The sequence below is a fragment of the Somniosus microcephalus genome, chromosome 6 (genome assembly GCF_052327205.1).
Source record: "Somniosus microcephalus isolate GS21.2 chromosome 6, FLI_Smic_1.0, whole genome shotgun sequence".
Lineage (NCBI taxonomy): Eukaryota > Metazoa > Chordata > Chondrichthyes > Squaliformes > Somniosidae > Somniosus > Somniosus microcephalus.
In genome coordinates this window covers 251,006,372-251,021,604 of record NC_140992.1, presented here as the reverse complement: position 1 = coordinate 251,021,604, position 15,233 = coordinate 251,006,372, and the positions used below count along the sequence as shown (strand labels likewise).

The window sequence follows — 15,233 nt, the reverse complement described above, 5'->3', positions numbered from 1 at the left end:
TAAAATTAAACCATCACAGTTATAAATAAGTGGGATAGCGAATTCAAGAGGTCCGAATCTGAACGGGGGTGTGGGAGGGGGTTTAAATTAAGGCATCTCTCTCATGCTTTAATGAGAGCATCTGAATCCCACAATAACATTATTGCCCCAGAATCACCTCCAGGTCTGTTATTCCACATTTAAATTTGTTTACATTCACTTTTTTTTTTTGTCTGGAGTCATGACAAATTGCTACCCTAACCAAATTCCCTTTCAACATCCTTGTATTATTCAACATAACATTTTAAATATCATATAAGTAGTGAAAAATCATGCTAATTTACAAAATTAGTACTGTGATCACCAGGAGAAAGTAATACAAATGATAGTTTTTCTGTACCTTTCGAACCACAGAATCTTGGCAAATCCATTTCACCACTGCATCAAAGATGTACCTTTCATTTCCCACATTCAACTTTTCCAAAGAGATAACTTCTTTCAATTTTTCGTGGCCTAGTTCAAGGAACTCCTCAGTATGGGAGACATCACGGAAATGCGTTTCCAGATACTCTGTAGCTATGTGGTATACATGTTGTAAAGAGTAGTGCAAGGCAAAGTCACGTATGCCAATACAGTTCTCAGGAGCAATGCAGCCTTCCAAAAATTCACAGCACAGGGCTTTTAAATCAGTAAGGAGGAGAAGATCTGCAGCCTGTACAATATCCTGAATAGTTTCTTCACTCAGCTTAATCTGAAAGAAAAAAAAATAGGTTGCAGAACACATACAACTCAAGAATTGCATTGTTAGAATTTTTAATTTTACACTCCTTGAATACAGTTTATTCTTGGAAATGTTTACAACAGTCATAAAGGTTTCTAACTACAACCAATCTACAAGCACTAGGGCCCCCATGCCACTAAGCTTCCAGTACTCCCCCTACCAGAGGCTGCTTAAAGTTAAACAACAAAAACTTCCATTTATATAGCGCCTTTAATGTAGCAATACGTCCCAAACCTCTTCACAAGAGCATTAATCATCAAAATTTGACATTGAGCCACAGGAGGAGATCAGGGCAGATGACCAAAAGCTTGGTCAAAGAGGTAGGTTTTAAGGAGCGTCTTAAAGGAGGAAAGAGGTAGAGAGATGAAGAAATTTAGGGAGGAAATTCCAGAGCTTAGGACCTAGGCAGCTGAAAGCATAACTGCCAATGATGAAGCGATTAAAATCGGGGATGCGCAAGAGGGGAATTGGAGGAGCGCAGAGATCTCAAAGGCTTGTAGGGCTGGAGGAGGTTACAGAGACAGGGAGGGAAGAGGCCTTGGAGGGATTTGTAAACAAGGATGAGAATTTTAAAATCGAGGTGTCACCAGACCGGGAGCCAATGTAGGTCAGCAAGCACAGGGGGGATGGGTGAACGGAACTTGGTGCGAGTTAAGATACGGGCAGCAGAGTTTTGGATGAGCACAAGTTTATGGCGGGTGGAAGATGGGAGGCCGACTGGCAGAGTGTTGGAATAGTCAAGTCTGGAGGTAACAAAGGCATGGATGAGGGTTTCAGATGCAGATGAGCTGAGGCAGGGGCGGAGACTGGCGATGTTATGGAGGTGGAAATAGGCAGTCTTGGTGATGGAGCGGATGTGTGGTCGGAAACTCATCCGAGTAAAAATAAATCATTCCTGGATCCTCAAATCGATATTTTAAGACTTGCCTGGCTTTTTAAAAAATAAAAACCAGATTCTAAAATGAGTCACTTCAAACAACTGTAGTTTCTTCATACAACAACCACTCATTATACACGGCTACAAAAAGTCTTCCAGAGACAGCCACAAGATTCTTACCACAGGCACGAAGTATTTTTGTAGTCCTTTTGCCACCTTGAATTCACAGGAATGTCCCAAGTTAGAGTCATATTAGCCCAGCCAAATGTTGCATCCTGTCAGGTCCGCTTACCCAACACAAACCCAAGAGCATGCGGAAATCCCGAAGATGCGGTCCGTCAATGACAGCTCCAAAACTGGCTGCGCCGTGTGTCCCCCACACTCTCCCACCCCCTACAGAGCCGGCAATCAGTGAAATTGCGTAAATCATTGAAACTGACTAAAACTTCGGCTCTTCCACTGTTAAATTCCCCACTAAAAGTTAGACCCAAAGGGGTTAGATTTAACTGGGGTATTGACTGCTAAACATATGTTAAGGGCCTGGAAAACTAATTGTAATTTTGTGCAGTGTGAAATTTGTCCATTTTAATAAAAATTAAAATTCAAGAAACTTTTCAAAAAAATTTAAAATTTTCTTTTTAAGTTTGTGCATCTTTTATTTTAGATTTGTCTTTACCCCATGTGAGAATTCCAATCTTTCTTTTGCTCTCTCTAACTATTTTTAAAAGTTAGAATTTTAAGGGCTTACCCACCTCCGTGTTCGCTGTCGGTGAGAATTCTGCCTTTTGATTGGCAGCTTGTTGACGTCACAGCAATTCGCACAAGGGGATTCCCATTAAGTTCTGTTGAATTGAATTCAGGGTCGGAAAACCCAAAGTTCTCAACACAGGGATGGCGAGATCCCTGTGCGTACTGCGGGGCCAGCAGCGAACGCCTTTGCTTTGCTGCTGGCCGCAAATTCCGGCCCATTGTTTGCCCCCCCCCAGTCCCACTAATTCTTGACCAGATTCCCAAGCTCATCAACTCTTTCCCCCACAATGGAATGTTACACTCATTGTTTTACCTTAAAATATTTCACTCTATAATTGACTAACCCTAGCAATCAGTGACCAATTCATGTGTCTCAACCAGACACCCCAACTGTTGGGGTAAATTTCACTTGTCACTGTGTCTCAACTTAAGAAACATGTTCCCAAATTTCAAAATGTCCTGCAAGCCTAAAACTATTGTTCCAGAGCTTATTCTTGTAGTTACAAGATTTGAGGGATAAAGGAAGTGGTTATTTTACCCTTTTTGCTCTGTTTTTTTTTGGTTTCCACTCTTCTAGATTACTGTTAAAAGGTGAGCCCTAGCTTCCTATGCCCTTGATAGTATTTTCACTTGCTCAGATTCTCAATGTAAAAGTTGCTGTGTGCCCGAGATAACAAACAGAAAGCACTCTTTTCAAGATTCCTTCAGTTTTGGTTCTACTCAGTGCTCCATGGCATCCTCCTCAACTTTGGAAGCAGAAAAGCACTACAATAGACCTAGGTTTCAGCTTTAACTGCCTAGGAAATTTGTTAAATAACAATAGAACAAGCATCACATTACATAGCAAAAACATTACATATATATTTTCTGTCTTTGCTATATTATCCTAGCTCATCAAAATCATTATCCTACAGTACAAAATAATACATTATTTACAAATCTGGTGTTAAAATTATTACGATACATACTTTTTTTTTAAATTCGTTTTTTTAAATAATTTTTTAATTAACTATTGAAGTTTTCCAGTTTATCTCATTCTCTTCAAGGTTTCCAGTCAGATAATTTTTCTTCAAAAAATCCAAATTAAACTTAAATGAAGAACATCCTAGACTGAAACTTCATTAATCGGTGTTTGGATTTGTGAAAACCACAGTACAATAACCTTATTAAAAGCTCATTAGCAGTACAAAAATCAAAATCTATTTGAATAATCATGAGGCTCTGCATAAATCTCCTCCATCTAAATTTTTAAATCAATCGGTATGGCTTTGTGTAAAGGGCTCAAAGAACACGGAGGCTAAATTACCACCGGCTCATAATCAACGGGAAGAAAAATCTAACCCCTCCAGGGGTCCTTAGAAATCAAATTGTTCTTTATTGGCATCATCTTGCCTTTACATTGGACCAAAATGTTCCATAATAGAGTACACATAAAATATACAAAGTCAATATAAACAGAGAAATGTTCTGTACCTGTCCACTAAACATATAATCCAATAATTCCCGCATAACAGCGACAGAAATCCCATCTAGGACAATTTTATACACTGAACCATCATCTGTCGGAGCTGTATAATTCAATTTCGTCCTGAAATAAAAACATCAGATTCAAATAAATATATAAAAATGGTTACACTTTGCAGTATAGTAAACACACAGAAATCACAATTCAGCATGTTTGAAACTAAAAATAAAAGCACTGTTATCAACACTCTTGCTCTTCATAACATGATTTCTTTTTTAGCTGGTCTTGTTACAAAGTGTTCTTTTTGAGAAATGCACAACATGATCAACCAAAATAGTGTGGAATACTGTTCAATGGTGCTGGAAAAACTATTTTGTTTAAGTAAAATCATAATTCAACTTTTCCAATGGAGAAAATTCATAGTCACTGTCATGGAGAAACCAAGACAAAGAGAGATTTCCTAATGCTAGAATCAGCCAAATAATCAACTTTGCTCAATTTGTGAAAATTCATCATTCCCACTGGCTTTTTCTATTACCTATGTTGGCAAAATGGTCAAGAAATGTAGGCTGGAAATATAGCAACAATATTAGCATTGTGCAAAGCTGACTACTGGAACTGTACAGACAATAGTAAATTAGTTTATATTATCTGTAACCTTATGAAGACATTTCACAATCAAGATAAACAGCAACAGTCAAAAGATAAAAATCAGGTTTAGAACCAAAAAGCATTTATCGATTGTCACATTACCTGATTAGGTTCTAAACTATTAATGCCTTTCAATAAAAAAACATGTTTTTAAATACACCATTGCTGTTAAGTGTAAAATATAATGGATCTAATTTCTTTATAGCAAAAACTATGACAAACTTTGTAATTTTTATCATTTATCATTGGGATTAAGCCCCTTTATGCCATTTACCAGAATATCTTCTGTATCGGATCTGGCTTTCTCCCAAATATATTTTTACACTGCACTCTCATAACTTCCATTACAATTAATTTCAGATGTTCATTTGTAAATTCTTTATTGAAATTAGAAAATTAAGCAACGGGTGTCAGCTGGTACTCTGCCACAGAAGAGAAGGTAAATGTATGCCCATGATTGGCAATGGAAGCAAATCTCTTCTCTGCAGGGATCTGAAAATCAGAGGATGAGGCACCTCGGCTTACTCATGCACAAGACCTAGTGCAGGTTTCAGAGGAACACTGGCAGAGGGCCTTGGAACAAATAACTTGTTGCTCTCCTGGCCAGGACATGATGTCTGATGCAGTGCGATCCAAGGAGCTCTGGATGCCCGGGTTGGACTCATCATGGCAAGATTTAGTTAGGTTGCACCACTGTATCCATCTGGCAGCCAAATGCTGTGGGGTTTTTTTTAAACAAAAAGCAGGGTTGTTTGGTAAAATCTGTAATTGAAGCACTCAACTCCATTCCCAACTAGAAAACAAACACTTTTACAGAGATGTTATGTCAGGATCTAATGCTGACAGTATGTTACAAATTCCAGGTCTGCACTTGATAGTCTCTTCGATTCAGCTACACCAGTCTCTCCCGTAAGCAGATCCCGAGTCCTCTACGATCAGGAGGTTACCTTTACTGCTCAATATCTAGACATATATTAGTGTGACCTAGGGATGGACACATTGAAAGCTCTTGTCTATGCTGGATACCATAAACTCGCACATGCTCGCCACGTGCATTTCTCTCATCTTCCAGTACTGTGGACTGATGAGCGCTGTACTGAGATGAGGCCAATTGTAAACCAAAAGCTGGTTAATTTTACATGTAATACATGAACAAACAGAACATTGTTTCCAATTACTGTAATTTGATAGCAATGTTCCAACTCTCCTCATAACACAGAAGCTAAAACATGTTACATTACTCATTGCAAGCTAATACACGTTACAGATGAGAAAAATCCCTGAAGCTATTCAGCTCTAACCTTAGCAAGAGAGCTATTTCTCTGTGTGACTGTTCCCACTCCGCATTTCTGCAGACTGTCTTTGTATCCCAACTATACAGGAAGTTAAAAACTTCACTTCAGTCCCTCCCTTAGCTCTCCGTGCCCATGGATTTGCCAGCCGAGTTGCCAACAAACTTAATATGGCCATCATAGGTGATAACTTCCCTGCCACCCACCCCACCCCCCCCCCCACACTACCCACATTCTTACTCAGATGAAGCCATTCTAACATATTAGGTATGAATGTCACAGAAATCTCAACAAACCACACAGTCACGCAAGCTGATGAGGTACGAGAAACATCATTTCTCCAACTGCTCCATCTGGATCTAACTCGTTTTCCCAAAAGCTTGTGTGTTTTATTAACCTTGCAAGCTGAATTTCACTTAATAGCAATATTTTAATATAAATTAATCTAAAATCCCTCTGAAGCCAAATCATCAAAAATCATAAAATGTAACATTATTATGGGTGATAATATAGTTCTGCAATGAAAACTATTTATTTAACATTATGCATTCATTAAAAAAGTCTAGTCCCCTAGGTACTAGTATCTGTAACCAAAATATGTTGATTTCTCCACCTCAACCACTAATAAGCTCCCAGGTTACAAAATCAAGTTATGTAGTAGCCAAATAGGCATTAAAGCAGGTTAAATTCCAAGTTCCAAACCAAAAAGGACCCAACATTAATAGTTGCCTGCTTGGCCAGAGTAAAGTTCTCTCTTTTTGAGCATGTGTTTTGCAAAAGATATTTACCCAATTGGACAAGTGTACTTTCTTTAAAAACAAGCAACTGGTCATCGAGTCTGAACAAATTATATGACTAAATGCTTTATTCTGTGCCAATATTTACTTAAGACAATCATCTGCTGTGCTTGAGATTTTAAAAAACTGTACAATCATAAGAATCCCCCAAAATGAAAGTTTCACCAACTGCAAAATAAAAATACAGCGGAAGCACTTAAAGCATTCAGCATAAGGAAAGATCCTAAAATGAATAAACAGCATTAAATGCCCATCAGCAGAGTACTGGCCTGTCATTTCCGATAGGAGGCTTCCTGCGTGCAGATGCCTCCTATCGGGAAAAAATCTACGCCCTTACCTGAGGGCTCCCGAGGTCTGGACACTTCCGATCCTGGGCCTCTCCACAGTTGAAATGCGCAGGGCCCACGTATCCCAGGGGCGCATGCAGCTCGCAAGCGTCCCTGGGATCATGTGGGCCATGCCAGCCAATAGGAGAAGGGAATCCCCCTTCATACGTTTGACAGATAGACCTGTCAAATATATGAATGGGCATCACTGAAAAAAGACACTAAAACATTAAATAAATGTTTTTTAAAAAATCACATTTTTAAAATGAGTTAAAATTACATTAAATTAAATATTTTAAACAAAAAAATAAAGTTTTTTTACGGGGCTAAAAATAAACTTACCCTTTTTAAAGGTATTTTTTAATTATAAATGAGTGGGAAAAAAAGTTTTTTTTTTTTAAACTCTTATGCTGGTAAAAGCAGGCCTTAGAAATCTTGCACCTGGTAAAAGTGTAAGAGTTTTCTGCAGGCGGGGGTTCTCCAGAAAGTGGAACTCCCCCCCCGCAGAGGCCCTTCTCCAGGGCAGGCGTCCGATTCTTGACAGATCGGAAATGCCGGTTTTCAGCGCATGCGCTGCGCATGCCTGAAACCAGCATTTCCGATGTCCCTACGGGTGTGTACACACCTCGTACACACCCATAGGCATCGGAAAATACGGGCCATTATATCTTCCAAAATATTCAGCACTCTCCAAATTAGAGGATTGGGTGGGAGGGGGTGAAGATTATTAAACTCTCAAGTACTGGAATCCTAATTCTGAAAAATATCAAGTTGTTAATCTGCTTTCTGAACAAACCTGAAACTATTCATGTCCTCCAAATAAAAATGTTACAAAAAGTTAATTTCTCTTTTCCATGAGCCCTAACGTTCCTTTCTTCTATTCCCCAGAAGACACTGTAATATGCGTCAAAAGATCATTGGCAAAAGAACCAGGGGGCGATGAGGAGATATTTCCCTTTACACAGCTAGTTGTTATGATCTGTAATGCACTGCCTGAAAGGGTGGTGGCAGCAGATTCCATAGTAACTTTCAAAAGGGAATTGGATATAGACTTCAAAACAAAACATTTGCAGGGCTATGGGGAAAGAGCAGGGGAGTGGAGCTAATTGGATAGCTCTTACAAAGAGCCGGCACAGGCACGATGGGCCAAATATCCTCCTTCTGTGCTGTATGATTCTATGAAAAGATAAAGAGAACTTACATTGCAGTAGTAATAAGGAATAAGAGCAGGAGTAGGCCATACGGCCCCTCGAGCCTGCTCCGCCATTCAACAAGATCAGGGTTGATCATCGACCTCAACTCCACTTTCCCACCCGATCCCCATATCCCTTGATTCCCCGAGAGTCCAAAAATCTATCTATCTCGGCCTTGAATATACTCAATGACTGAGCATGCACAGCCCTCTGGGGCAGAGAATTCCAAAGATTCACAACCCTCCGAGTGAAGAAATTCCTCCTCATCTCAGTCTTAAATGGCCGGTCCCTTATCCTGAGACTATGCCCCCTAGTTCTAGACACTCCAGCCATGGGAAACAACCTCTCAGTATCTACCCTGTCAATCCCCTTCAGAATCTTGTATGTTTCAATGAAATCACCTCTCATTCTTCTAAACTCCAGAGAGTATAGGCCCATTCTACACAATCTCTCATCATAGCACAGCCCTCTCATCCCAGGAATCAATCTAGTGAACCTTTGTTGCACCGCCTCCAAGGTAAGTATATCCTTCCTTAGATAAGGAGACCAAAATGTGCACAGTACTCCAGGTGTGGTCTCACCAAGGCCCTGTATAATTGTAGCAAGACTTCCTTACTCTTATACTCCAACCCCCTTGCAATAAAGGCCAACATGCCATTTGCCTTCCTTATTACTTGCTGTACCTGCATGCTAGCTTTCTGCGTTTCTTGCACGAGGACACTCAAATTTCTCTGAACACCAACATTTGAAAGTTTCTCACCATTTAAAAAATATTCTGTTTTTCTATTCTTCCTACCAAGTGAATAACCTCACATTTCCTTACATTATACTCCATCTGCCATCTTACTGCCCACTCACTTAGTCTATCTATATCCCTTTGCAGACTCTTTGGGCTGGTCCCGAACCCGCTGCCAACCAATCTTCCTGGGAGTCGGGTCTCCGATTTGCGCAGGGACCCAACTCCTAGCAGCAGGAAGAGGATTATAGCCACTTAACTGCCTGTTAACAGGTAGTTAACAGGCAGTTAAGAGGCTTTTTCCCATTTTTAGACTTCTGCTGCAGGCTTCCCGACGCCAGGGAACCCTGCCAGGGTAAGTGAGGCGTGCTGTGGGTCTGTTGTAATGTTTGTGTATAGATGACAGCTGCAGAAGTGGTGTGAAGGATCCAGTGGGATACTGGTGAGTATCAGAGGTAAGGAGATGTTGGGAAAGTCATTTTTAATGTGTTTAGATTTTTCTGTAGGTGACAAGCTTTGAAGTATTTGTGTGGCCTCACCTCATTGGGAGAAGTGACAAATCACTTCCGTAACCTCACCTGCAGCTGCCATCTGTTTTATCCTAAGGAGAGAGTCATTGGAGAGCTTGGGTGCAAGGGCTCACCTTTGTACAGTGATTGTCAGTGTTTGACAACACATCAATGCTGTTAAACACGGACAGATCATCTGTCAAAAATAAATGGTACATATCCCTTTAAGAAAACCGGCAGATGAAGCGTCATCAACTGACACCGGCTTTCCCTTAATTGGCAGGCTTAACAAGGCCAATCAGGGGAAAATAGCATCTGTGCATCGGATGTTGCTGGGGGCGGGACTAGAACGCGGAAGGCAGCAGTCCCACCTCCAACTCCTCTCGGCAGGTAAAATCCAGCACGGAGTGCAGCTCAGGACAGAGTGTAAAGCTGCGAGTTTGGTGAGTGAGGGAGTTCGGGGAGGGAGGGGTTCCTTTTTTTTTCTATCTTTGTCAGCTTCCAGGAGAGCAGGAGTTAAAAAGCTGCACAAGAGGGGACAGAGAACCAGCGGGAGTTCGGCTCTGTGACACCCCCCAACCGTATTTGGAGAAAAATAAAAGGTGACATCACAGGGAAAAGGGTAAGTGATTGGTTGGTGAGTATTTTGCTCACTTCCCTTATCTTTTAAAGCCCAGGAAATTTATTAGTAATTCTAAGGTTCATTAGTACTAGTTTACTAGCAGTAATAAATCTTACCAGGTGTAGTCGGGTTTATTAATTAATAAAAAATTAATTAATTAAGACTCAATAAAGATGGCAGGGCAGGTGATGTGTTGTGACTGCAGGATGTGGGAGCTACTGGACGCCAGAGTGATCCGGGGCGAACACGTCTGCGATAAGTGTCTGTGGCTTGAGGAGCTGGAGGCCGAGCTGCGGACACTGCGATGCATCAGGGAGGGGGAAAGTTACCTGGACACTTTATTCCAGGAGGCAGTCACACCCCTTAGGATAGGGTCTTCTGATTTGGTCAGTGGTCAGGGACAGGAGGATGTGACTGCGAGTGAGGCAGGTACAGGGACCCAGGAGGTGGAGGAGCCTCAGCCTTTGCAATTGTCCAACAGGTTTGAGGTTCTTGCAGTCTGTATGGATGTCTAGGAGCGTCTGCCGGTGGCTGCAGGGTGGATGAGCAAACTGACCATGGCACCGAGGTATAGGAAGCCATTCAAGCGGGGGGAATTAATAGGAATGTAGTGGTAATTGGGGACAGCATAGTCAGGGGGATAGATACAGTTCTCTGTGGCCAAGAGCGAGAGTCCAGACAGCTGTGTTGCCTGCCCAGTGCCAGGGTTTGGGACATCTGCTCTGGGCTGGAGAGTAACTTGCAGTGGGAGGGGGAGGAGCCAGTGGCCGTGGCCCATGTAGGTACCAACGACATAGGTAGCACGAGGAAAGAGATTCTGCTGAGAGAGTATGAGCAGCTAGGGGCTAAATTAAAAAGCAGAACCTCAAGGGTAATAATGTCTGCATTATTACCTGAGCCACGAGCAAATTGGCATAGGATAAATAAAATTAGCGCGATGAATGCGTGGCTCAAAGACTGGTGTGGGAGAAATGGGTTTCGATTCCTGGGGCACTGGCACCAGTATCGTTGGGACGGTCTTCACCTGAACCATGCTGGGACCAGTGTCCTGGCGAGTCGTATAACTAGGGCGGTAGAGAGGGCTTTAAACTAAATATTGGGGGCATGGGATCAAATTTGGGAAGATGTGGTAATTCAAAGATTAGAGACAAGGCAATAGAGAAAGGTTTTAATATGGGAAATGATAAACAGACTGTGACAGGAAGGGATAGAGAGTACAAATCTAAGAGTAAATCAACAGATAAGGCTAGAGGTTACAAAAATAATAAAAGGACAAAACTAAAGGCTCTGCATCTGAATGCACGTAGCATTCGAAACAAAACAGATGAACTGATAGCGCAAATAGAAATAAATAAATATGATCTGATAGCCATTACAGAAACATGGCTGCAGGATGACATAGATTGGGACCTAAATATTGAAGGGTACATGACATTTAGGAAGGTGGGAAAAGGTGGAGGGGTGGCTCTGTTAATTAATGATGGTATTAGCACAATAGAGAGCGATGACCTAAGTTCAGGAAACCAGGATGTAGAAGTGGTTTGGGTAGAGATGAGAAATGATAAAGGCAAGAAATCACTTGTGGGAGTGGTGTACAGGCACCCTAACAGTAACCACATGGTAGGATGGAGTATAAAGAAAGAAATAATGAAAGCTTGTCAGAAGGGTACGGCAATAATCATGGGGGATTTTAATCTGCATATAGACTGGAAAAATCAGATGGGCAAAGGCAGCATAGATGAGGAATTCATGGAATGTTTTCGGGATAGTTTCTTACAACCGCACGTTCTGGAGCCAACCAGAGAGCAGGCTATACTAGACCTGGTTTTGTGCAATGAGATAGGATTAATTAATGACCTCATAGTGAAGGCGCCCCTAGGTAGTAGCGATCATAATATGATTGAATTTTACATTCAGTTTGAGAGAGGTAAGAGTGGGTCCAAGACTAGTATTTTAAACTTAAATAAGGGCAATTATGAGGGCATGAAAGCAGAGCTAGCTAAAGTGAACTGGCAAATTAGGTTAAGGGATAGGTCAATAGAGTTGCAGTGGCAGACATTTAAGGGGATATTTCAAAATACACAGAATATATACATTCCAACAAGAAAGAAAAATTCCAAGGGGAGGACCCACCATCTGTGGTTAACTAAAAAAGTTAGATAGTATTAAACCTAAAGAAAAAGCATATAACTGTGCAAAAATGGGTGGCAGGTCAGAAGATTGGACAGAATATAAGAAACAGCAAAGAATGACTAAAAGATTAATAAGGAGAGAAAAATTAGAGTACGAGAGAAAGCTAGCTAGAAATATAAAAACAGAAAGTAAGAGTTTCTAGTAAGAGTTTCTATAGATATTTTAAAAAGAGTTAACAAAGTGAGCGTTGCTCCTATAAAAAGTGAGTCTGGGGAATTAATAATGAAAAATAAGGAGATGGCAGTTGAATTGAACAAGTATTTTGCATCGGTCTTCACTATAGAGGACGCAAGTAACATCCCAGAAATAGCTGTAAATCAGGAAATGGAAGGGAGAGAGGAACTGAAGAAAATTACAATCACCAGGGAAGTGGTACTGAGCAAATTGTTGGAGCTGTGGGCTGACAAGTCCCCGGGTCCTGATGGACTTCATCCTAGGGTCTTAAAAGAAGTGGCTAGTGAAATAGTTGATGCATTGGTTTTAGTTTTCCAAAATTCCCTAAATTCGGGGAAGGTTCCATTAGATTGGAAAATGGCAAATGTAACTCTTTTATTCAAAAAGGGAGACAGAAAGCATGAAGCTACAGGCCAGTTAGCTTAACATCTGTCATAGGGAAGATATTAGAAGCTATTATTAAAGATGTTATAGCAGGGCACTTGGAAAAGTTCAAAGTAATCAGGCAGAGTCAACATGGTTTTGTGCAAGGGAAATCATGTTTAACCAATTTATTGGAGTTCTTTGAGGAAGTAACATGTGCTGTGGATAAAGGGGAACTGGTGGATGTACTGTATTTAGATTTCCAGAAGGCATTTGATAAGGTGCCACGTCAAAGGTTATTGCAGAAAATAAAAGCTCATGGTGTAGGGGGTAACATATTTGCATGTATAGAAGATTGGCTAGCTAACAGGGAACAGAGAGTAGGCATAAATGGGTCATTTTCTGATTGGCAAGGTGTAACGAGTGGTGTGCCACAGGGATCAGTGCTGGGGCCTCAACTTGTTACAATTTATATAAATGACTTGGATGAAGGGACCGAAGGTATGGTTGCTAAATTTGCTGATGACACAAAGATAGGTAGGAAAGTAAATTGTGAAGAGGACATAAGAAGGCTACAAAGGGATATAGATAGGTTAAGTGAGTGGGCAAAGATCTGGCAAATGAAGTACAGGTAGACTATCCTTTATCCGAACTTCTGACAACCTCTAAAAACCAAAAGTTTTTTCGTTCAGCGTAAGTCGTGCGCACGACATGACCAGAGTGGCACACGACTTACACTGAGCAGGGCAGAGGGTCACAGAGTTCCCTCCTGGGTAGGAGATTGCAGGCCGAGCCGGGCAGTGTGAAGGAGGTACCGGGAGAGTGAACCCAACAATACAGCGGCCCGTCCGATAGCTGCAGCAGCCTGTCCGATATTCTTTTCTCCCCCCGACCCGACCCGCGGCCCGTCCGATATTCTTTTCTCCCCCCCCCACCCGACCCGACCGATATTCTTTTCTCCCCCCCCCCGACCCGACCGATATTCTTTTCTCCCCCCCCCGACCCGAACCGCGGCCCATCCGATATTCTTTTCTCCCCCCCGACGCAACCCCCCCCCCCCCGACCTCCCCCCCAACCTGAACCGCGGCCCGTCCGATATTCTTTTCTCCCCCCCCACCCGACCCCCGACCTGATTTGCGGGCCGGCTTAGTAGGAGTCAGCCGATATCCGGCTTTCCAGAGAAGCAGGAAGGGGACTGAGACACGGAACAGTTGCAAGAGGTAGCCTGAACTTTTAAAATTTATATTAAATACAAATTTCCCAGTCTTATAATAATACCTTCTGAAATCTGAAAAATTCCGAAAACCGAAACTCAGCTGGTCCCAAGGCTTTCGGATAAGGGATAGTGTACCTGTACAGTGTGGGAAAATGTGAAGTTGTCCATTTTGGCAGGAAGAATAAAAAAAGCAGCATATAATCTAAATGGTGAGAGATTGCAGAGCTCTGAGATGCAGAGGGATCTGGGTGTCCTAGTGCATGAATCGCAAAAGGTTACTATACAGGTACAGCAAGTAATTAGGAAAGCTAATAGAATGTTATCGTTTATTGCGAGGGGAATTGAATACAAAAGTAGGGAGGTTATGCTTCAGTTATACAGGGCATTGGTGAGACCACATCTGGAGTACTGTGTACAGTATTGGTCTCCTTATTTAAGGAAGGATGTAAATGCGTTGGAAGCAGTTCAGAGAAGGTTTACTAGACTAATGCCTGGAATGGGCGGGTTGTCTTATGAGGAAAGGTTGGACAGGCTAGGCTTGTATCCGCTGGAGTTTAGAAGAGTAAGAGGTGACTTGATTGAAACATATAAGATCCTGAGGGGTCTGGACAGGGTGGATGTGGAGAAGATGTTTCCTCTTGTGGGAGAATCTAGAACTAGGGGTCACGGTTTAAAAATAAGGGGTAGCCCATTTAAGACAGAGATGAGGAGAAATTTTTTCTCACAAAGGGTCGTGAGTCTTTGGAACTCTCTTCCTCAGAGGGCAGTGGAAGCAGAGTCTTTGAATATTTTTAAGGCAGAGGTAGATAGATTCTTGGTAAGCAAGGGGGTGAAAAGTTATCGGGGGTAGGCGGGAATGTGGAGTAATCGGATCAGCCATGATCTTGCTGAATGGTGGAGCAGGCTCGAAGGGCTGAGTGGCCTACTCCTGCTCCTAATTCGTATGTTCGTATTGTGTTCTCCTCACAGCTTACTATCCCACCTAGCTTTGTATCATCAGCAAACTTGGATACATTACACTCGGTCCCTTCATCTAGGTCATTAATATAGATTGTAAATAGCTGAGGCCCCAACACTGATCCTTGCGGCACCCCACTAGTTACAGCCTGACAACCTGAAAAAGATCCGTTTATCCCTACTCTCGGTTTTCGATCCGTTAACCAATCCTCTCTCCATGCTGCTATATTACCCCAACCCCATGAGCCCTAATCTTGTGTAATAACCTTTTATGTGGTACCTTATCAAATGCCTTTTGGAAATCCAAATATACTACATCCACTGGTTCCCCTTTATCTACCCTGCTAGTTAC

General features: G+C 41.8%; 1 protein-coding gene across 4 annotated transcripts in view; it reads right to left on the bottom strand.

The window, feature by feature from the left end:
- gan (gigaxonin) overlaps positions 1 to 15,233 on the bottom strand; it is a 125,233-nt gene that overhangs the window by 98,629 nt on the left and 11,371 nt on the right. For all 4 annotated transcript variants that reach the window (XR_015078849.1, XM_085991748.1, XM_085991749.1 and 1 more), the window contains exons 2-3: positions 3,861 to 3,975; positions 380 to 730 (exon numbers count right to left, since the gene is read on the bottom strand). Coding sequence is in view for 3 of the 4 variants with exons in the window: in XM_085991748.1 (XP_085847874.1) it covers positions 380 to 730; positions 3,861 to 3,975 (466 nt within the window). In the remaining variant the exon portion in view is untranslated. The remainder of the gene's footprint in view (positions 1 to 379; positions 731 to 3,860; positions 3,976 to 15,233) is intronic.